The following is a 22,861-nucleotide window of genomic DNA, read 5'->3' as shown; positions in this document are numbered from 1 at the left end:
AGGCATTTCATGGACTCACTACTTCTCAATAGTTATCTAGCCTGGTGTATCTTGCTGGAAGCATATCTGCTGATGATCTGTTTCCTAGCAAAGATGAAAAGTTAATGCAGCAGCTGTGCTTAAAGCTGCCTGACAAAGATGATGTCATTGTTGCTCCTTAAGGGTGTGCTTTTTTGCAAGAGTATTTTGCCAATGTCAAGAATGTACGGCTAAGGATACTGCTGGTTTTCTTAGTGTTGCTGTTAATGAGCACTGCCAAATGTAACAAGTCTGCTCAAATCTATTGGTCTGATTACCTATTATTTATTAATTGTAAGAAGAGAAATAATTAAATCCCAGCAAGATTATCCTGTTAAATCTTCTGGAAGAGAAGACTTGAAGGAAAACCTGTAAAATTACTGATTTGTGAAATATTGTGAAATTTATGGGAGTATATCTTTATTTACAGCCATGACAATATCTCTACAACAGGGATGACTAATTCAGAGCCAGTATTGTTGTAATGTAGAGGAACTATGTAAAAATTACATAGTAATGCTTATTGAGCAAATGAGGCATTCTTCTCTATCTTAATGGTTGGGTTCATTCAAAAGACTAGACTAGGCTAAAAGAGTTGAGATGGGTCTGTGGGTTTATTGAGTTATGGTAACACAGTCATAAAAATACAAATTATAAACATAATAAACAGTATAGTTAAAATCAAATAGTGGAGAAGTGGGACCAAACATATCTCCTTGGGAAGTGTTGCAGTAATTAAGGCAGGATATGACTAGGGTGTAGGTAACCATTACTAGGTTTGAATGGCTGAAGAAAGGTCATAGTTGACACATTAGTTGTAATTATACAAATATGCTCCTTGCCACAGGCCTCACCTGTAAATCCAGTTACATTAGGGGATATGGAGCACTCTCAGAGTGCAAACCTGCTTTTTCTACAGGAGATGACCAACTTAGACCCTGAGTCTGTTTCCCCTTATCAATAGCATCTCCATCTTGTCTGACTTAATTTCAGTTTGCTTTTCCTCATCCAGCGTAGATTCAAATTTAAACAATATTCAGGGGTTCCAATTGCTTTCTTGAAATTGAGTTGAAAAAAGTAATAGAGCTGGGTGTAATCAGTTTACCCTGAACCAATATTACCAGTAATTTCATGTAGATTTAAACACTGCAGAGGGAGAAACATATGGACATCATAAATCAACAACCTGGATGTCAAACATTCCCTCAGTACCATGGTCTGGGTGAGTCTCAGTAGGAAAAATCAGAACCATTACAAAACAATTCTCCTAAGACTTAATCCCACAGAAATATGGCATAGTTGATGGGATTGAAAGCATGGAGAGACCTAGAAGTACTCTTAGGATCATATTTCCCTCTGGATGACCCACAATCTCAGTACCATGTCCTACTTTTCCCCCCATTTTCCTGTTTCCTTTACATTTTTCCTATTTTTTAAAAATATTAAAGCAGAATTAAAGGAAAAGCAAGTATGAGTCCAATATGGAAAAAGTATTAGAAGATAGATTAATTGTCCAACAAAACTGTATCAAAAGTGGATGTAAGAGAAGGATATTGGAAGCTGCCTGGAACAGAGGGAAAAGAACTGTGTTATAGAGTGTCACAGAAGTGTATGGAGTTGTGCTTAAAAAAAAAAAAAGCACAAAGCCCCTCCCTGAGCTGGAGCGTGCCGAAAGCCCCTTTGCATTGCGTTCCTGGGCCATATGGGGCTGGCTTTGCACTGCAAAAAAGGAAAAAAGGATGTTTTTGGCTCCCCCCCCCCTTTTTTGTAGCACAGAACCAGCCCCATATGGCTCAGGAGCGCAACTCAAAGGGGAGTTTTGGTGTGCTGTGGCCCCTTTAGCCTTTGTGCAGTTTTTGTTGTCATTTTTGCTGCACAAAGCCAGCCCTGTATGGCCCAGCAGCCAGGCTGGACATGTCTCATCAGCAGCAGGAGCAAGACAGCAGTGAAGGTCAGTTGGGGAAGCGGAGCACAGGGCGGCAGGGGCCAAAAGGGCATAAATGGGGGGAGTTGCAGTGCCCCTGCGGTCGTAAGTGTGAGCAGGCTGCAGAGTGCTTGGATTTTGATCACATGACTGCGGGGATGCTGCAACAACCATAACTTTGGGCATAGGTCGTAAGTCCCTTCGTTCAGCGCTGTCATAACTTCGAACGGTTGCTGAACGAATGGTTGAAAGTTAGGGACTACCTGTATATGATAATATTGACGCAAAAATAAGGGTGAAAGAAAAATATTGTGTAATCTCTGCATAGAAAAAATTATAGGTGCAAACAATGTAATCAAAGAGAGCAAGGAACAATTAAAGTTAAAAGAGGCAGAGAAAATGGAGACTGATTTTGATGTATATAAAATTGTTTTGAAAGTGGGTAACGCAAGCTAGGGAGTATCATGAGTAAATGGAATTAAAAATAATGAAATGGTTTGGGATGAAGCTGGAGTAAATGAATGATGAAAGGAGTATTTTAGATATTTGTATGGCAATAATATGTTATAGGGTGAAACTGAAACAAAAGATTGAAACGAATTATGCTGTGAAAAAATGGTAAAGATGCAGGTGTAGATGGTATAACTGGAGAAATTTTAAAATTTTGATGTGGTTTGCTAATGAAGCAAGAAAAATTAGGGGAGTGCAGGGTGGCTTTTTGCTGGAGAAGTGATCTACAGACCAGATTGTTGCTCTTAAGCAGCTCATTGAGAGATGCGCAACAAACTTATTTTCTCACATTCATATAACCAGTTTAGAGAAGGTGTGGGATAAAGTGAACAGGTTTGAATTATGGAATGTTTCCCACAGCAATGGAATTGAAAGGTGGTTTGCCAAATATAAGAAGGGTATATAATAGAGGAAATAAATGGTTCAACATTGAACAGGTAACAAAAAACCAAATGTGTCCCATGGTTATTTAATGTATTTATAAATAAACATATAACAAATATTTACGATAACATTGGAGGTGTGAGTGTTCTTTGCATGTCAGTCATGCCACATTTTTGGCTGAGAATCAAAATGAGGTGTTCTGAATGTTAGGTTGCGTGATGTAACAAGTATGGATCTCAACATTATGACTAAGGTGTGCTTGACAGAAAAATAGAGTGCATGATTGCAAGTTGCATCTAAATGGCCAAAAGTAGTGATGGGAAAATGAATGGAGCAATTTTAAGATGTGCAAATGCTGGTAGAAAAGGAGTGGGCAGGATGTAATTTGTGAAAAATCACTGTTTGTTGAAGTAAAGATGGCTGTGCATGAGAGTATACGTCTGTCTTCATTAAATGGAAGTGACATGGTTATGTCAGGAGAAACATACGAGTAATTGGATGCAGTGGAAACGAGGTAAATGTTATATTAAAGTGGTGTGTAGCAAGACAAGAGTTTGCTTCAAGAATGAATTCATGGAGAATTACTTTGCTTATAATGCCATCACAAGAAATCTGATAAGCATCCTTTTAAAAACATGTTTTGGGAGTCCAGTAAGCATAAAATAAGATTTTCAGATGAATTAACTTCATTCTTAAATCATACAAAGTATACTTAACATTTCTTAAAAATTGGGCCATTTGATTTTCCAATTCTTTATTTCACATATTAGTATTTTTTACTCCTTTTCTGCTCTCTGTGTAACACTGTTTATCCCAAAAGGGAATAGCATGATGGGTATATATGTATCATTTTGCATACATGTGAAGAGTTTCAGTTTTAAGGCAGTGATGCGCCCCTTTCTCAAGGGGCCATCTCTCAACTCCACCAGTCTGGACAGTTTTTGTCCAGTTTCTAGAAAGGGAAGGTGGTTACACTGCAGCTTCAAGGGACTCTGGATGAAATGGATTATCTAGATCCCTTTCAGTCAGGATTCAGGCCAGGATATGCGATGGAGACAGCATTGATCACACTCTTGGATGATCTCTGGTGGGAACATGATGGAGGTAGTGCTTCCATCCTAGCTCTTCTTGACCTCTCAGCAGCTTTTGATACCACCAGTCATGGTATCCTTCTGGACTGTCTCTGGTATTGGAGGTTGTGTTGGTTCTCCTTTGGGGCCAGTTCCAGTCGGTGTTAATAGGGGAGAGGTCCAGTCCCTGCTTTGTGGGGTGCATCTGGGCTCGGTTCTTTTTCCCCTCCGTTTAACATCTACATGAGGCCGTTGGGTGAGGTCATCTGACAGTTTGGGGTGAGGTATCACCAGTATGCTGATGATACCCAGCTTTTTATCTCTACCCCAGGCTGCCTGAATGATGCCATGGACATCCTGTCCCAGTGTCTGGAGGCTGTGGGGGCTTGGATGGAGCACAATAGGCTTCAGCTCAACCCAAGCAAGACTGAGTGGCTTTGGGTGATTGAACTTTCTGGTGCCAGGAACTTTCCATCATTGGTCTTGGATGAGATGGCACTGCCTCAGACAGACACAGTGCACAATCTGGGGGTCCTCCTGGACTCATAGCTTCTACTCAAAGAGCAGGTGGTAGTCATGGTTAGGGCCTTTGCACACCTTTGGATTGTGCACCAGTTGCGCTGGTTCCTGGACCGGGAGGCTCTGCTCACTGTCACTCATATCCTCGTGACCTCTGGTCTGGACCACTGCAATGCACTCTACATGGGGCTCCCCTTGAAGAGCATTTGGAAACTTCAACTGGTGCAGAATGCAGTAGCATGGGTAGTAAATGGCACTGGTTATTCAGCACATGTAACATCTCTACTCCAGGAACTGCATTGGTTGCCAGTGTACTTTTGGGTGCATTCAAGGTGCTGGTTGTCACCTTTAAAGCCCTTCATGACTTAGGAACAGGTTACTTGAGGGACTTTCTGCTTGTTTCTACCCATCTGATCTGGCAGGATGGGCATGCTTCAGATCCTGTTGGCTAAGGAATGCCAGCTGGCAGGGCCTACAAGAGATGCCTTTTCTGCCAGAGCACCCATCTTATGGAACATTCTCCCTCCAGATATCAGGATGGCCCCCACCCTGCTGGCTTTTTGTAAGTCCTTAAAAATCTGGCTCTGGACCTGAGACCCTGAGACCCTTTTTTGTTATTAATTTAATCAGTGTGATGGGTGATTTATTCTTGGCTGCTATGCATTTTAATTTTGGTATTATTTTAATTGTTTTCATTTTTTAAATTTTGTTCACCATCCAGAGTCACTTGGTGAGATGAGGAGTCATACAAATTAAATCAATCAATCACGAGAGGACATATGTATATTCTCCTGTGATCTTATTAATATTTTATTGTTTTAATAGTTCTTTAAGATTTCTTTTAATAATTTTATTGTATGCTACCCAGAGTCACATTAGTGAGATGGGTGGCCATATAACTTTGATGAGTATTTCTAAATTTCTGTTTTCCCGATGCCAGCAGCAATCTACCGATAGGAGATAACCCACTATTTCCAGGTTTATTATGAAAAGTTGAAATTAAAAACTTTTTGTCATCTGTATGTAGTGCACATACAGGTTCTAAATGTACTCTGAATCTTGTTGCATCCTGTCAGCACCTCCTTAACTCAAAGTGACTATTTTCCTGGGACTATTCTGCAAGCCCAGAAAAAGGCACAACTGCTTCATAGAGGCACCAGCAGGTGCAACAAGGATGTCAACATTTCCATCAAAGTACTTTTTCCTCTTCAGATCTGAATAGATGTACTACAGGTAGTCCTTAATGACTGTTTAATGATGGTTCAAAGTTACAATGGCCTTGGGAAAGTGCTTTACAACCTGTACTTGCGACTGTCGCAGTCGCACCACCCCCTGCGGTCACATGATCACAATTTGCAACCTTTTTTAAGATGGTTGTTAAGCAAATCGTGTGGTGGTTAAGCGAATTCCAGCAAAAAACATCCATTGGAGAAGCTGGATTTGTTTAACAACCACGTGATTCACTTAACAACTGTTGTAAAAATGATAGTAAAATCAGGTCTGGTCACAGGGTGACTCGCTTAATGATTGCCTTGCTTAACGACCAATTTGGTCCCTATTGTGATCATTAAGCAAGGACTACCTGTAGTACTAAATAAGTGGCTCAATATTGGTTATTATGTTTACCTCTCCTAATGGTCTAACCCTTGCTGAGAGGCAGGTTTGAGGTTCACATTTGGAATTTGTTACAAATATCAACTGGGTGCTTGAAAAACACACTATTAAATGAACAAGAAAATCAAACCAGAAATGGATGAGGGGGGAAGCCACCCCTAAACTTCCCACAGTTATGTGGAAATCTGGATCTTCACATCCTGGCAGTGATATTGTTACACTGAGGATGGTCTTAAGCATTCTGTGGAAAACTGTACAGAATGATCCCTGCAAGTTCTTTCTGGTCTGGGAATAATTGGGAAATAACAGTCTTGATGCATTCTTGCCAAGCGTCTTCCCAAGTAATTCCTACTTTAAATTAATGTGGGAAGCTTGTTAGTATCTTTGCTGCTTGGATTGAGGAAGATATTTGTTGGTATCATATCTCTTGATATTCACGGAATCAATTTATTCTATCTTCATTCAGAACCCATGGAATAAATGCTGACTACTTGACTTCATACTCTCTTCCAGAGGAACTAGTGAACCTTGAGTTTAAAATCTACACTTCAACAAAAATGAGACCTTATGGAGAAAAGACATGAAGTGCTTTCTTCATGAAGGAAGGCATGTGATTAAGCACTCTGAGCTCACACATGTTGTTGTAATCTGACTGCGCAGACTTGAGCCAAGTACTGTTCCTATGGTTACCCAAGGGAATAAAGAGAAGATGTTCAGCAATAAAAAAATAGTTATCAATAGAAACATGCCTCGTATGGGCAAATACTAAAATTCTTTAACCTCAGTTATCTCATCTTTATCAAAATAGCACAACCAGTTCATTATAGCCTCTACATCATCTTCTGTCTGAAATCCAAAGTCTCCCCAAAGTTTACTGTTGCGTGCATGTGCCAGGCATGTGCCAGGGCTATTTAGCTGGAAAGATGAATTTATCTATAGACTGGTATGGCCTATAACAATGGAGTTATACCTCGGGTCACGAACTTAATTCATTCTGCGACTCTGGTTGCGACCCAAATTGGTCGCGACCCGAATCAAATTTTCCCATAAGGTTCAATCTAAATATGGTTAATCCATTTTGACCCCTCCGAATTTGGTCGCCAACTGATTTTGGTCGCATCCCAAATCAAATTTTCCCATAAGGTTCAATGTAATTACGGTTAATCCATTCTGAATCATACGTATTTTTTTAAAAAACCACAAAAATATGAAACAACGTACAGTGCAGTACGAAGAGAGAGAACGCTAACCTTGCTCGAGGCGACTTCTGGCGTGGAGGACAGGAAGGCGGGTGGGGAGGCGGTTATTGCTTGGAAGGAGAGTCCCCCTCCCTACAGGAAGCCACGACCACATGTCACGGCAGGGAAAATGGCCGCGGTTCCTGTTCGTCATCCGATGCGGAGTTCGTGGACGGAAGCAAAATTTTGCGAACGGTGCTGTTTGTGACCCGAATTGGTTGTGAACAGAAGCGTTCGTGACCCGAAGTACCACTGTACTTTAAAATATCCACAGCAACCTTTTCCAACCTGAGCATCTTAGATACATAGCACTTTAACTTACAGTATTCTGCTGGAGTATTTTGAGAGCTGAAATCCGCATACAGAAAGCTACCCAGTTTGGAAAATACTGATTTACAGTATCCTTTTTTCCTAGAATAATAGAATAGTGAGGCTTTGAGTAACTGGACTCTCATGAAATACCATTTCTTATGTCAGAAGTAAACCATAACTCCAAAAGCATATGGACAAGAGTATGCATATGTGGAATATCATTGTTAATGTTGGGGCATTTCTATGTATTTGTGATAACTACATACTGGCTGCTAGCATAGTGTGCTATGGATAGGATTCGATTTTTTTTCTGGATGCTTCAAATTTCATAAGTTATTTCAAATGGGCTATTGAAAGGCCTCATTTTAAAAAAACCTGCACTTCTTCAGGGTTTTTTCCCAGTTAAATAATGAGTGTGTTAAAGTTTATAGGAAAGCATACCCTTGATAATATTACATGATGCTTTATGCAACTAATGAAATGTTTAGGAGTGATGATCCTTGAGAACTGTTCACAGCCCCCAGCTATTGGGAGGTTAGAAGGAGCACATTTAGGAGAACATATCCTAACAAAAGGTCCCTTTGTTGTGGAATAGTTTGTCACCAGAGATCTGCTCTGACCCTGTTTGTCTTTTGGAAGCATGTTAAAAAAGTTCTTCCAGAGAGCCTTTTTAATTAGTGAGGATAGTGCCATAAATTAGTTTATGTGGTCTGGCTTTAAGATAATTTTAAGTATTTGTTATGATTGTTTTTATAATCTTTATACTGTTGCATTATGGAAATTTCCCCTTGAAAGTGCTAAGGGTGGCATGACTGTGGAGTTTAACAGTCTAATAAATAAGTAGCTTCTGTTTTGCTGATTGATACCTACCTGACTAATTTGTGTTAAAATTACAAAGATTTTTTTTTGCCATTGGGTATGTATAAATGCTTTCTACACCAAGTTTGAGCCTTGTAGGTATACTCTATTATTTATTTTGCTTTGTTATAGTAACACTTAATCATGTAAGTGTTAATAGCTGCAGTTGTGCTCTGCTGGTACTGAGTAGCTCCATTGGTGTTTGCAAAGCAGTACTGCAATGAACAAAAAGTCTGCATAGGAGCTGTGGCTTTCAAACATCTGAAAGAGAAAACTTATCGTTTCAATCAAGAGAATGTTAACACATTCAATCCCCGCCATTGGAGATAAATTAATATGAAGGAAATAAGTCCCATGTTAAGTGGTCTTTAAAAATAAGGGCTAATTGTTGAACCCAGCTAAGGTTGTTTTCTTGAAATAACTGCTGAATTAGGCTGTCAAAGTTTTCTCCAAATTTCAAAGAGAAAATCTAGAAATTCAAGCAATACAATGAAACCATGATTTACTCAGTGCAACAGACTTTTCTTGGAAAGGACTAAATGCCATTGCAATTTTATATCATTTGAGTAATGCAATACGTGTCATTTGTGTGAAGATGTCATGATGCAAATGACTCAAATTGTATCATTTGCATTATGACATTCATCATTCAAATGATATGATTTGGGTTGCCATGATCAAATGTTCTTTGATTTACTGGAATTTGGGAAATGGAACTCTACCCATTCTGTTAACATTTCACTGTATGATTTTTGCAGTTACTTGCTTTTTTGTTTTTTACTGAAAAACATGGTTCAACTGTACCCTGATATTTCTTTAAACTAGCTGCAACCTTTGAGTTTGGGTGCTTCCTTTTTTGGCAAGCAGCGTTTTCCTCCAACATTAAGAGGCTTGCAATCCACAGTGCCATTTCCTTCAGTGTTAAACATTTGTGAATCTCATATAGCAGAATATAGATACTAACAGGTGTTCACAGCTATACTTGCAAGCCCAATAAATAATCATAGCTTTGCTGGGCCTTTTAAATGAAGCTGCTATTCCTATAAATGGTTGGAATTTCAATTTAGCAGTAGATTGTGTAATTATACTTAAACAATTGTAGAACAGATGTTCCATGTAACCCCAAAGACTGTGCGTAATATGCAATTTTCCTGAGCCTCATTCTCTTCATTCTTTCTCCAATATTGAAATAATTAAGCTGTATATGTGTGTGTCAAAGCTCTAGTAAGCACTTCTTAACAAAAATAAGAATTATGGACTCTTCTCCCAAGTTGAATTTCTGGCAGGAGTAGCATTCTTTCCAGTGGATGTTCTGATTCTATTAATCTGAAATTTAAATAAGACTGAAGCGGTAATTTATTTTTCATCAAACAGCTTTAGGTAGATAACTAAGGTTATTTTTTTCTGTTTAAGCCAAAGAAGAAAGTGTTAGAATGCTTTTAAGACTGGATAATATTCAGCAATAGTGAAGCTTATGGGGAATCTTTCCTTCCTGCTTTGATGCTTTATGGGGCACTTAAATTGAATGGCTAAGCATTCTCTGTATTTGATCAGTAGCCAAGCGGAGGCTTTCTTGCAATGAAATGATTGCATCCTTACAGCTGTTTTGAGAAAGCAATATCTAGTATCTAGTTTGCAAGGATATGACATATTAATACATTATCTATATTTTGACCTGTCTGTAAAAGCAAATGAATTGCAGAATAAGACTTTTATATTGTAATTTCTTTTTGTCTAGTAAGTGCGCTTGAATATTCATCTGAATTCTGTAATAATGACTTCTAGAAAGAAAGTATTACTCAAAGTCATCATTCTTGGAGATTCAGGGTAAGTACTGGAACAATAATATCTTGCCTTGATTGACACTGCATAAGAACTGTCAGCAAAGAGCATTATATTGCAATAAGCCATGCAAAATACCCAAGATAATACTGAAGTATAAAATTTTGCTGCAGTTGAAATATAATTAAATATAATGGAAATCCACTCAGCTTACAAAGGTTTGCAAAAAAGACCAGCAAAAAGAACTGAAACTAGCCAAAGGATCATGTAAACATCTAGCCTTGAAAAAAGTATCTTATAACTCCTGGATACCTTAAACACCTTATCATACAAAGTATATGAGCACACAATCCTTAACGCAATATAAATGTGAAAAAATCAAAATATGTTAGCTAAAAAAATAATCTCCAGATGAGGTACAAATCATTACAAAACAGTAGTGCCGACACTGAATAAATTGTCAAAGCGTTTCATCTGTGTTATTCTAGCTAAGTAGTTCTAATTGCTTCAAGTACATGGGAGTAAGAACTAGCTTTTTTTTTTTTTTTAGTTTTCCATAAGATGCAGATGTGACAGAATAGAGAAAAACATTATCTAAAGCTGGACCAGCTCTCAAAGGTAGTTCTCTAGGCATTAAAATAGTATTATACAAACTGTGCTGTTATGAAGTACTAAGTCATTTTATTTCCATCATTGATCAGCAAAATTATGAAGTATTAAAGAGCTGGATATGCAAATGGCTACATCTTTGAGAGCTGTCTTACAGCTACTGTGGCTGGGAAAAGAAATCCCAGATTTCTTTTGAAATGTAATCTGACCCATTTTTATTGTTGATATTTGAATCTGATGTCATTAGGCTAGGGATTCAGATAATGTTCTGACAATCTTGAACATCTCTGTAAAAAACATTTGCAGCTGAAATATAGTTTTGAATAAATACTAATATGTAATTTTACTCCATTCTCATTTATCAGTAAATAAAGAGGCATTGTATCATTAATATATGCATATCATATGAACAGCAATTGCCACAATAAGATAGAATAGTTTACCAAATGAAATCTCTTTCTAAATATAAGGGATATGTAGCAAAATGCTGTGGTTGAGGAAAGCTAAAATTGAAGACTAAGCTTTTTAATCCTTGGATTCCCTCCCATAATTCAGAATTTTTCAATTTATTTTTAAAAAATAATAAATTGAAAAATTACAAATGGTAAAACCTGCAAAGAATAGTAAACAAATGTAGCATGAGAATCCAAATAATAGAGCAACCTTCCTAATTCTGCTCTATGAATATCTTGAGACTATAATTCCCTTTGACCAATGTGGGTGACAGTATTATCACACCACATCCAAAGGGCAGTAGATTAAGCCTGATTCATAAATCAGTTTTGATTCATTGATTGATCAAAATTTATATTTGGCATGGTATGACCAGTTATTTATTTATGCTGTAATCTAGAAATGGTAAATAGCACATGCTGTCATAATGGAACACTTAAAGTACTCCTCCAATCTGTATATTTTAAAATGTTGATCTAGATAACTGGATAGTTGGAGCAGAAGTCAATTATTGTTGCAGGATAATGTGTTCCTAACCCTAGTTCAGCCTCTAATGTCTAAATGAATCAATTAGAGGCTTACTGTCAGTTGAATTGAACTCAAAACATAAGTATAAATAAACTTGTTCTATTAATTATAGGAATTAAGATATGTCAGAATAAAAAAGTGTGCAGACCTGTATTTTGTCTGCACAAGACTATAAACATAGATTGAATATATTATTGAACTTGTGCTATTGTCTCCATGGCTTCATGAATTCTCTTCTGTTTGCATAGGGTGGGAAAGACATCTCTTATGAATCAGTATGTGAACAAAAAATTCAGTAACCAGTACAAAGCTACAATAGGGGCAGACTTCCTGACCAAGGAGGTGATGGTGGATGATAGATTAGTCACAATGCAGGTAAGAATGTGCTTTTAGCATTTTCTTGTTAGAAGACCCCATTTTTGTTTTGCATTAATTTATTTATACCTACTCTGCTTATTCTAAAATGTTAGGCTGATTATATATGGGGCATTCCTTACACTTCTTCAGATTTTGGAGTGGTGTGCAGGCCCAGCTATGATTTAAAAATCTAACAAGGTCATGAGATCTTCAGGAACTTTATTTGAGATTAGTACAAAAATATGTCTTTGTTACTTTTGCCCCCCCCCCAAGAGGTCTGGCAGGAAGAGGATATTCCAGGTGCCCACCCTGAGAGAGATCAGAGGGGTCAGTACCCAGAGAATGACATTCTCAGTGGTAGCCGCCTCATTCTGGAACAGCCTGCCCCCTGAGGTCAGATGTAACCCTACCCTTGTGTTTTTTAGAAAAGTGGTAAAGACAGTCCTATTCGGGAGGACGTTCAGATAGGAAGGTCTTTCTAATAGTAGTAATTTTTATTAACAATATTCAATATCTTTATTGTTTTTAATGAGTATTTAAAGGAAGCTTTTAGTTCCATGGTTTTGGTTTTTTAGTTTTTTTAGGCAAGCTGCCTAGAGTTGTCAAACTACACAGCATGCAATAAATAGTGTTAAAGATTAAAGTTACCTTGCAATATGGAAGTTGGCTTGATTTGATAAACTGGCCCTCTTGTATGGAAGTTTTGAGTATTACATGGTTGGTGTTTCCTGTTATTTGAACAGAGATAATGAATTGATTGTCGAATTCTGCTGCTGGGAAGAATTTCACTAATTGATGGGATCTCACTATTGACGTGCCTGATGGATAATATTAGAATAGTCTTTGGGATTCCCAGTTTGAATCTTAATAGATTTCATTAGGTCACACATCTGGGCCTAATCTACTTCAGAGTGGTTGTGAAGATAGCTCAGGAGACATTGCGAGCTCCATGGTAAAAAGAGTAAAAAAGTAACTTCTTCCTACAAATGCCTTCTTAAAAAGGTTGATACTTTAATGTTTTAACAATTAACGTTTTAAAGAATTCTTAGCTGCTGTTTGGCCAGTCAGATGCCCAACCGTAGATCTTACTGCACAAAGGAGCCTTGAAAAAGGATTAGATACAAGAGGCAAGCTTCTTACATATAGTTCAGGAAAATGAATGACAAAGTGGATTTCACAAATAGTATTGCTATAGAAATGAGAGGCAGACCAATTTAATTTGGCTTAGACCTTCTTGGCATTATGATCTCCATTGTCCTATGCAGATGCTAGAAAAGTTAATAAGAGTTGTCTGTCTTTCACTGTGCTTTATAATAGGGAAAAGTAGCTTAAATATCCTATGTTGCCTGACTCTAAAGCAAAGCATGACAAAAGTGCCTGCCTGGAGAAATTGAGTTTGCTCTCTTTTGTGGAAACTGAAGCCTCTCTTGAGTATTTTGTTCAACTTGATGTGAGGTTTTTCTTGAAAAGGGTAGGATTCATGAGTCTGAGTGTCCTGCTTTGCCTTCTGACTTCAGACCCTGACCTCTCTCACCCAAAACAGAATTGCTTACCACTAGTCCATTAAAGAATTGAGCCTAAAATAGTGACTTGTTTGTGGTATTCTTTCAAAAGATGAATTCATTATTTGCAATATTCACGCAAAGGAACCTTTTTGGTAATCATTTATTTCAATTTTGAGGCTACTTGACTCCATAGCAACTCTGGGCAGCTTACAGATAACAATTAAAATAAAATATATCAAAAGGGAAAAAAAAAAGACAGCTAATCAGAAAACAAAAGCCAAGCAGCCAAAACCAACCAAAGGGATGACCCCCATCCTAGCCCAGGGCCTGGCAGAACAGCTGGGTCTGGAGCAGTTATTTGCTTATTTGTTTAGATTTATTAGAGCCGCCCAACTCCAACAGACTTTGCGGAAAGTCAGAAGGGTGGGGGAGCAGTACAGATCTCTGGGGGGATATAGTTCCACTGGGGAAGTGCTATCCCTGAGAAGACATGCTTCCTGGGTCCCGTAAGATGTCACTGCTTAATTGATGGGTCCTGGAGCATGCCCACTCTAGGTGACCTTACCAGACAGGTGATCCCCAAGTAACCAGGCCCTATACCCTGCAGGGCTTTATAACCAGCACCTTGTATTGCACCTGGTAGAGGAGCTTGGCTGAGCTCCTGAATCCCAATGTTTTTGTTTGGTTTCCCTTCCTGTAGTTTAGCCAGACCTTTGGTGGGGTAAGATTTCCCCTTCAGTCCTCCCCTGGTTCCCCAGAGGGCTGTTGGGGAAGGGAGAAACTAGTTTGTAACAAAGGGGTGGTAGGAGCAGCAGTAAGGAGACCTAATCTTCCAGGCGCTGTTCATCCCCAAGGGCGGGAGAGGGTTAACTCAGAACCAAAGTACCCAAAGGGAGGGCTGGTTTGACCCTGGCATGCCTTATTACATGGTAGTGAAGAAATTGGGATGATATGATTAAAACCTTACTCATATTGGTTCTATAAATAAGAAACAGGAGTGGATATGAAGCCAACATCTTAGCTATTCTCTACAAATGCAAGGATGGCAAACAGCCTCCTTGTTACAGAGCCTCTTTATGTGACTGAGAATCCAATTTATTCCCCAGAGTTCTTAGGTATGCAGAAAATGTTTCAAAGATGAAAGGAGGAAAGTACACAGGGTTACTATCTATATGGGGGGAGGAATAGAGTTATCCCCACATTTTAAAACATCAGATTATACTTGATCTGAATAGAAGATCTGCTATTAAGCTACTGTGTTGTTCTCATCTCTGCAGATATGGGATACAGCAGGGCAGGAGCGGTTTCAGTCTTTGGGAGTTGCCTTCTACAGGGGAGCAGACTGCTGTGTGCTGGTGTTTGATGTAACAGCTCCCAACACGTTTAAAACTCTTGATAGCTGGCGAGACGAGTTCCTCATTCAAGCCAGTCCCCGAGATCCTGAGAACTTTCCTTTTGTTGTGCTGGGAAACAAGATTGACCTAGAAAATAGACAAGTAAGTGGGATACTACATTGAACTAGAATCAAGGCAAAAGTCTCCAGCCCCCACCCATGGGTGGGTTGTAAATTACAACAAGATTTTCAGACTGGATTTTTGCAAAATGTTATACTGAAGTACATGAATAAGTATGCTGCTTTAGAGAACGTAAATAGTATAACATCACTTTGGAAAGAAGCTTTTGATATACAAGGATTTCTCAGCACTCATGAGCTCTACAGCTCAGGGAATAATGTGAAGTTCTTTGCTATTGGTAATAAACAAAAGGTGGTTGGCTAGTAAGAATATATGAGCTGAACTCATTAAAAGAACCTTCCTGTGTTAACAGGTTACCACAAAACGAGCACAGGCCTGGTGCTACAGCAAAAACAATATTCCTTACTTTGAAACCAGTGCGAAGGAGGCTATTAACGTGGAACAAGCTTTCCAGACAATTGCACGAAATGCACTTAAACAGGTGAGCCCTGCCTAGTGCCCTCTTTTGGCACTCAGTTCATAATCTCTGTAAAAGATCAAACCTTTGATGGGTGGCTGTAGACAATAACAGCCATTGTTGTCTTTTATACACTAGTAGTCCTCCAGTTTACTTTTCCAGATAAGCAGATTGTTTGCAATATTTTAACACCCTAATTATTTGAAAAACCTTCCATAGGATTCTGCAGTCTTTGATGTCATTTGCTTAAGAGAACAGCCATGTGAGCTACGTTTAGTCCAGTGTTGTCCAAACTTGGCCACTTTAAGATGAGTGGCTGGGGAATTCTGGGAGTTGAAGTCCACTCATCTTAAAGTGGCCAAGTTTGGACAACACTGGTTTAGTCTATAGTACTCATTTAGTGCCATCCATGGTGGGAAAGGCTTGGGGTTCCTTTTTTAGGGACAGTGTGGAGGCAGTGACCACATATGTCCCTTTGAAATGGTAGTATGCTAGTATCCCTCCTGCTCCCAAAGCAGGAGTGATCAACTTGAGCAAGGTATTGAACTGTAGTTGGTGACCTCTGTCCTCTTTCCTGGTAGGAAACTGAAGTGGAGCTTTACAATGAATTTCCGGAACCTATCAAGCTAGACAAGAATGACCGAGCAAAGGCTTCTGCAGAGAATTGCACCTGCTGAGGTGGGGCTGGAGGGATTAAGCACAGTCCTTCACAAACCGATATCACACTTAGGCCTTCAACCATAAATGGCCCCTCTCCTGTCCTGGGGGAAAAAAAGAAAGATGTCATTTTCAGCGGCCAAAATTGCCCCCTGACCGTGAACAACTTGTAAGTCCATTCATTCCTCCACACAACTTCATCAGTATCTTTGCATCCCATTACATTTTTATGGTAGCAGACCGTTCTCCTGTAGTTAAAAAGGAACCTCTTATACATTTGGAACTTAAGCTACTTCCAGATCTCCATTGGAAAGAAACTGTGTACAGATACTCTGTAACAATTCCCCTTTAATTGTCTTGTGTTTCCCCTGTGAAGGCGGCAACTGGAAAGGCTGATTACTCATAGTTCATTGCAAGCTCAGCACTCAGTTCCACTAGGTTGAGTTTTGTATGTATCTGTTAATGCTTGTTACTTTTAACTAATCAGATCTTTTTACAGTATCCACATATTATGTAATGGCTTCTTTAGGAAAAAGAATCTTATAGTACATGTTAATATATGCAACCAATTAAATGTATAAATTAGTGTAAAATTCTTGAATTACATGTTTAAGTACTGAAACACAAGCTGTTTAGGAAATGAACAGGACACTTGTGAAATGCAGTGTGCTAGCAGCACAAGTCCAAATAGAGACAGTATTCTGTACAGTAGAAGCAAGAATTATGTAAACATTTTTATTGATTTAAGAGCCAAAAAGCTTCATCTCCTTGAAAAATATTATCTGGCTTATTTGTAGTGAAAAATTTTCAAATGCATGATTATGCGTGCCGGATTATTGGACTTCAGAAATTAAATACACTTTTCAAAATGATTGCTTTGTTTCCTTTTACCCCTTTCACAATTACTCTACAAATGTAAAGAGGCATCTAACATGAAATGTCCAACTCTGTAGAAACAGCTCCATCTCGATCGAGACAGTCACTCTTAATGGTTAAGTGCCCTCCTCCTCCTCTTCCTCCTCCTCTTTCTCTTACTGTCACTTGTCTGGATTTCCTCTAATGAAACCTTGGCAATTTTGTTCTGCCCTCTACTCATCCTTGCATTTGTAGCTTTCTTGAATGGAGCATTTATACTGTTCCCCTCAACCTGAGGTCTACACTCTAGTATGTAGCCAGAACTCTTCTGTAAAGAAACACGCCAATAAACTTAACAGGAACAAAAATTCTTGCTCCCTGTTTCTATGTTTCTCCTTGTTGAAGCTAGCACTTCAGAGCCAGTTTTATTTTATTTACCCTATGCCCACTTTATATGATAGTGGCCTGCCGGAGCAGTTACTAAGAGTTTTCCACTCAGGATTTTGAGAAAGAATCTATGCTTATGCGATGAGGGGAGAAAGTACATGACAGAAGTGCATAGAGACTATCTTTACTATTGGGTTGTATTGAATTATGTCGAACAGTCAGTAAACATCACTGACCCAGACTTTCCCCATATGTGCTCCCAGATTTACTCCAGACGTTGATAGGCTCTGGGGAACAAATATGCAAAGGGAGGAAAACGAGGTCAATTCATAATGTAATAGTGGAAGTCTGCTCATAACATCAGCTGTTACAAGGATTTTTAAAAATAGTTTCAAGGGTACCTACAGAGATATCAGAGATTGCTTCTTGAAAGCCACATTTCTGAAAGTAAAATTGTTCTGATTGTTGTATGTCACTCAAGCAGAATTGGACATAAGTGCTATTTACCCCTGATCTTCAGATTTTGGAACTACAGAGGGATTTCCAGTTTCCTTAAAAATCTGCTCCTGGGGAAGCCACAGTTCTCTAGAGCAGGTCTTAACAGAGGGTACGTGAGCAAAAGAAAAATTGCCTGCTAAGAAGCAATTCTAATAGTACAATACCAGTAGATTGCACCTTACGTTATTAATATGGATATGGTTTGACTTAGCTTTCCGAAGCAGAGCTGACTTGATTGATGGGGAATGCCATTTCAAATGGCGGTAGTCACGATTTCTTCAAATTTCAGATGACCCATTAAATAACATCTGAAGGCCCTAATTTTAATTCTAAAAATGGTGAGGTGATTAACACAAAAATAGTTCTTGAAGGAATTAGGCTGAAGAAATGTTGCTTATAGAGTATAACTTCAAATTGGCAGAGACCCCAAAATGAAAAGTGCTTCTTTCTCAGATCCTTGTCTGGCCTCCTAACTGCATATGGTCCCTAAGTAGTAGCTTTTGTTTTATGGCAGTGGAAAGCTTGGTGCTCTAGAAAGCAAAATTACTTGGACACTACATTTCCTTTTATTAAATGGGAGTGGCAGATTATTTGCTTGATCAGTCTCTTTTTTTCATTTGCTGAATATACAGTGTTGGTGCTTACTCTGATTCTCAGAATAATTCATTGAATTAAATGAACAAAGCCAGCTTGGGTGCTAGATCTTGCTTGCATAAACACTATAATCAAATTTATTGTGCCAGTTAAATTGTACAGTGATGAAATTCATATCTTCCATGAAGAACAATTATATTGGTGAATAAGCTGCAGTTGATAAGCAATTCTGATAAACCAAAATTGAGTAAACCATACTACAGTATAGGTTAATGCAGTATGGCAGTCCTGTCAATATCTCATTAGGTCATGACCGTATTGTCCTGGAAGTGGCTTAGGGTGGGTTGATGGCAGTTGGTTTGTGCAGTAGTCACTTCCTGGGATACTGAATACTCCCACCTCCCCAGAACTACCCTCCTGGTACCCAATAAGATGGAGTTGGCCACAATGCAGCATGTATTGGCCCCTCAAGTGCCTTTGCTACTCTTGTTCTACTGTGTTTTCTAGAATGAGGAGAGCAAATACACTTTCCTGGGGTTTACTGTAATGGTATAGTATTAAAAAGCTTTAGTCTTGCCAGTTTGTTCCAAAAAAGGCTGTTTAGTACTAAATGTTGGAAAACCTACTTCCCTTTTCCTAATTAGCTGGAAGTTTAGAATAAAATGTGTAAAAGTTCTGGATATTATGTATACCAACTTGTGATGACAAGATAGCTAATTAAGAATTTAACACACATTATAAATGGCCTTGGAATGCTCTTCTACATTTTGAGATGAACTGGACTCAAGTCTATGAAATCTGGGAGGGAAACTGCTTTCGTTTTTGTTCTTCCCAAAATAATTTCCATCTGTCTTATGTACGATTCTGTCTACCCAGAATCACAGGAATACAGCTGTGAAAACATAGGGTTTTTTAATGAAATGTTACACTTAATCTGCTGCTGCTCATAGATTCAGGTGGGAGCATGTTTTCCTAGATTCATGATTGACTGCCATCATTATACTTGATTGTGAAGACTGAGTCTTCTGCATGGATACTTACCGAATGCGTAGTCAGTGTCTGGGCTCTGGTTTCCTGTTGATAAATACTCTGTGGTTTCTGCATGCATCAGTTGCTACTAAACACATGTTTTGATCAGATACTGGTTCGTGAAGAACAGCATTTGGTATGTAGCTTTTTGTCTTATGAAAAGCTTTTTAAAATAAAATTTACCATTTATCCACAATTTATAGAAGTCAGACAAGTTGCATATTTGGAAAGAAAACTTGCAGAACTGTAATTTTCTTTGCCAAGCAGTGCAGGAAGGATGACCCACATTAGTGTTCTCACTCATTGTCAATGATGATGAAGAAGAAGATACTTCAAAATTGTATTGCTGAATTATTTTTATTCCTTAGCATGGTTTTCATGTAGGAGAGGAATGGGCAACCGTATTTTCATTGTAAGCTGAAGTATTTTCTAGGTTCCAAAGGCTGCAGTGCAATGAGGATTTTTCAGGTTTGAGAGAGGGGAAGCTTGATTTTTCCTTTTTCAACAACTGTATAGGCTCTTTTATACATTATACAACAGTTTGGGATGCTCCCTGCCTTCAAGTGTTGTGAAAATATATTGCTGTATGTCAGTAGTACGATCAGAGAAGAGTTCAGCAGGGTTACAAAATCTACCACAATCTACCTTTAACCTAGACGACCCCCAAAGAGAAATGTGGTGACTCTGATTTGAGTCATTGGTTAACATTGTTTCTATTTTGAGTTATATTTAAATTATAGACAACCATTATAAATATAATATCTTAAACATAAACTTGTTTGGCTTTTTCTTTTCATTGTCAATTGTTTTATTCATCTTTTTACCATCTGCCATTCTAGTAGGCCAAGAAATTCCAGAGAAGAATATGGTAGTACCAGTGTAAAAATTATTCTTTGTGTGTGTGTGTGAATATACATTTTACATTAGGACAGGCGGAAACACTAGTGCTATAGTACCAGTAGCAATTCTCAGTGTTCTTCAGCACAGAGCATTTGTGACTTTGATGGGAAATTTAAAAAATGAGTTAGAAAATATAGTTATTGAATTTGCAGACAATACAAAAGTGGGGGGGGGGTGTGAGTGAGCAGATGCCTTAGAAGAAAGAACCAGGATTCAGGAGGATCTTCACAAGCTGGTCAGAAACTAAGTTGAGTTTCAACCAAGAAACATGTGAAAGTCCTACATTTAGTAGGCATGAATATAGGGTGGAAGAGCCATACTGGGCCACAATACCTACAAAAAAGATCTCAGTCTCTTGGTCTCAAGGGGAACATGAATCAGCAGTTTATGCAGATGTGAAAAACGCAGATGCCATCCTGTGTTTCAACAGAGAGAGTGTCAAGATCAAGAGAACTCATCATTCTTTCCTACACTGTTTTGATCAGATTGCATATTAAAAAAATTGTCTCCAGTTCTGGGCACTGTATTTAGGATGGATGTTGACAACCTGGAGTGTGTCCAGAGCAGAGCAGCTGAGATGATAAAGGGTCTGGGTGGAAAACTTAGCGGGCATGGTTGGGAGGAGCTGTGTATGGTCAGTCTGGAGAACAGAAGTGTGCATGGAGACATGATAGCTGTCTTCAGGTATCTGAAGGGCTGTCACACTGGAGATGGAGCAGAATTGTTCACTGTTCCAGAAGAGGACAAAAAGTGGGTTTAAATTATAAGTAAGTAGATTTCAGCTGGGCATTGGGCAAACTTCCTGATAGTAACAGCTGTTAAACAATGGAACATCCTTGAGAGGCTGGGTACCCATCTGTCAAGGATGCAGTAGTCCTGAGTCCCTATACTGGATGGACTAGACAGCTTACATTCTATGACTGAATGTGCTGAGTTCCCATATATGGGAGAAAAGTTATCAAAAAGCTGGAATACAGCATGTAGCATCTAACCTTGCTTTAAAAAGTCTATAATAGTGGCTGAGCCAATAGAGGGTTCTGCCCCATAAGCATTATTGATTCAGTGTGTGTAAAATCAATGGCATAATTGTAAGTGATATGCCATTATTCACTAAATGAATACAGGAAATACGATTGTGCTGTACAGGAAACTCAGTGATTGCATAAGCTCTGTTCCATCTGGATTCATGAGGATTAAAGGTTATACAGAAAGCCTTCAGGCCATTTGCCTTCAGTATGACAAAGTTATTTGGATCTAATACATTAGTGCCCTAATATGTTACCAGTCAGTACAAGAAGATAAAAGAGCTCTTTTACTCTTTAGAGTCTCATGTGATTGGTAACTGTTAAGCTTGTTTATGAATGTAATCCTTTTTTCTAGTGGACCCAGTGTGAAAATGTTACAGGACTACAAGTCAGATATTTGGAAACCTGATATTTTTTCACTGCTTTTGAACTGAACATCTTATATTAGAATTCTGGATCTATCATTCAGTCAGAGCCCAGCAAAAGAACAAAGGTTTAAGTCCTGAAAACTCTGATAAAACAATATTTTGAATGTGAAAAAAATCTCATAACCTGATCTGCATGAATCATGACTCCCTTTTCTTTCTTGACTAACCAAATTATGTAACTGATGCAGATTGTAGGATTCTGCTGTTTTATTATTTATTAAATGTATATGCCGCCCAACTCCCAGAGACTCTGGGTGGTTTACAAATGATTTAAAACATGAAAACAATAAAAACAAGAAACAAAGAGTAGAGATGGCAGAATAACAAACCATGTGAAAACAAACTAGGTTAAAAGGGAGGCTTCAGTCATCCTCACCAAGGCCTGGGTAAAGAGCCAGGTCTTCGGGACCCTTTGAAACACTAGCAGGGTGGGGCTGTTCAGATCTCAGGGGGAACCTCACTCCAGAGGACAGATGGTTCGGGGTCTCAATGGATGGCATTGCTTAATTGAAGGAACTTGGAGCGTGCCAACCCTGCCAGATCTGTTTGGCACTTGGGTTATTACGACTTAATTACAAAATGTTTGTTGCCTTTACCTTGTACACAGAACCATGTATATAGTCATTCATTTTAGGTTCAAAAAGATACAAAGAAGCTTTGTATGTTCTCTTGCAGTTACTTTTTTTTTTTGATCCGTTCAATCATGTCCGATTCTCAGAGACTGCCTGGACTAGTCCCTGCAGTTTTCTTGGCAAGGTTTTTCAGAAGTGGTTTGCCACTGCCTCCTTCCTAGGGCTGAGAGAAAGTGGCTGGCCCAAGGTCACCCAGTTGGCTTTGTGCCTAGGCAGGACTAGAACTCACGGTCTCCTGGTTTC

At 38.7% G+C, this 22,861-nt stretch overlaps 1 protein-coding gene across 2 annotated transcripts in view; it reads left to right on the top strand.

The window, feature by feature from the left end:
• RAB7A (RAB7A, member RAS oncogene family) overlaps window positions 1–17,493 on the top strand; it is a 38,795-nt gene extending 21,302 nt beyond the window's left edge. For both annotated transcript variants that reach the window (XM_025174979.2, XM_007421898.4), the window contains exons 2-6: window positions 10,186–10,274; window positions 12,068–12,194; window positions 14,959–15,177; window positions 15,509–15,637; window positions 16,195–17,493. In XM_025174979.2, coding sequence (XP_025030747.1) covers window positions 10,222–10,274; window positions 12,068–12,194; window positions 14,959–15,177; window positions 15,509–15,637; window positions 16,195–16,290 — 624 coding nt within the window. In that variant the 5' untranslated portion in view covers window positions 10,186–10,221 and the 3' untranslated portion in view covers window positions 16,291–17,493. The remainder of the gene's footprint in view (window positions 1–10,185; window positions 10,275–12,067; window positions 12,195–14,958; window positions 15,178–15,508; window positions 15,638–16,194) is intronic.
• Window positions 17,494–22,861: the final 5,368 nt, after the last annotated feature.

The sequence above is a fragment of the Python bivittatus genome, unplaced genomic scaffold (assembly GCF_059951505.1).
Source record: "Python bivittatus isolate LINGU-HERP-01145 unplaced genomic scaffold, Pbiv_v1 ctg000080_np1212, whole genome shotgun sequence".
Taxonomy (NCBI): Eukaryota; Metazoa; Chordata; class Lepidosauria; order Squamata; family Pythonidae; genus Python; species Python bivittatus.
This window is presented reverse-complemented; position numbering and strand designations above follow the sequence as displayed.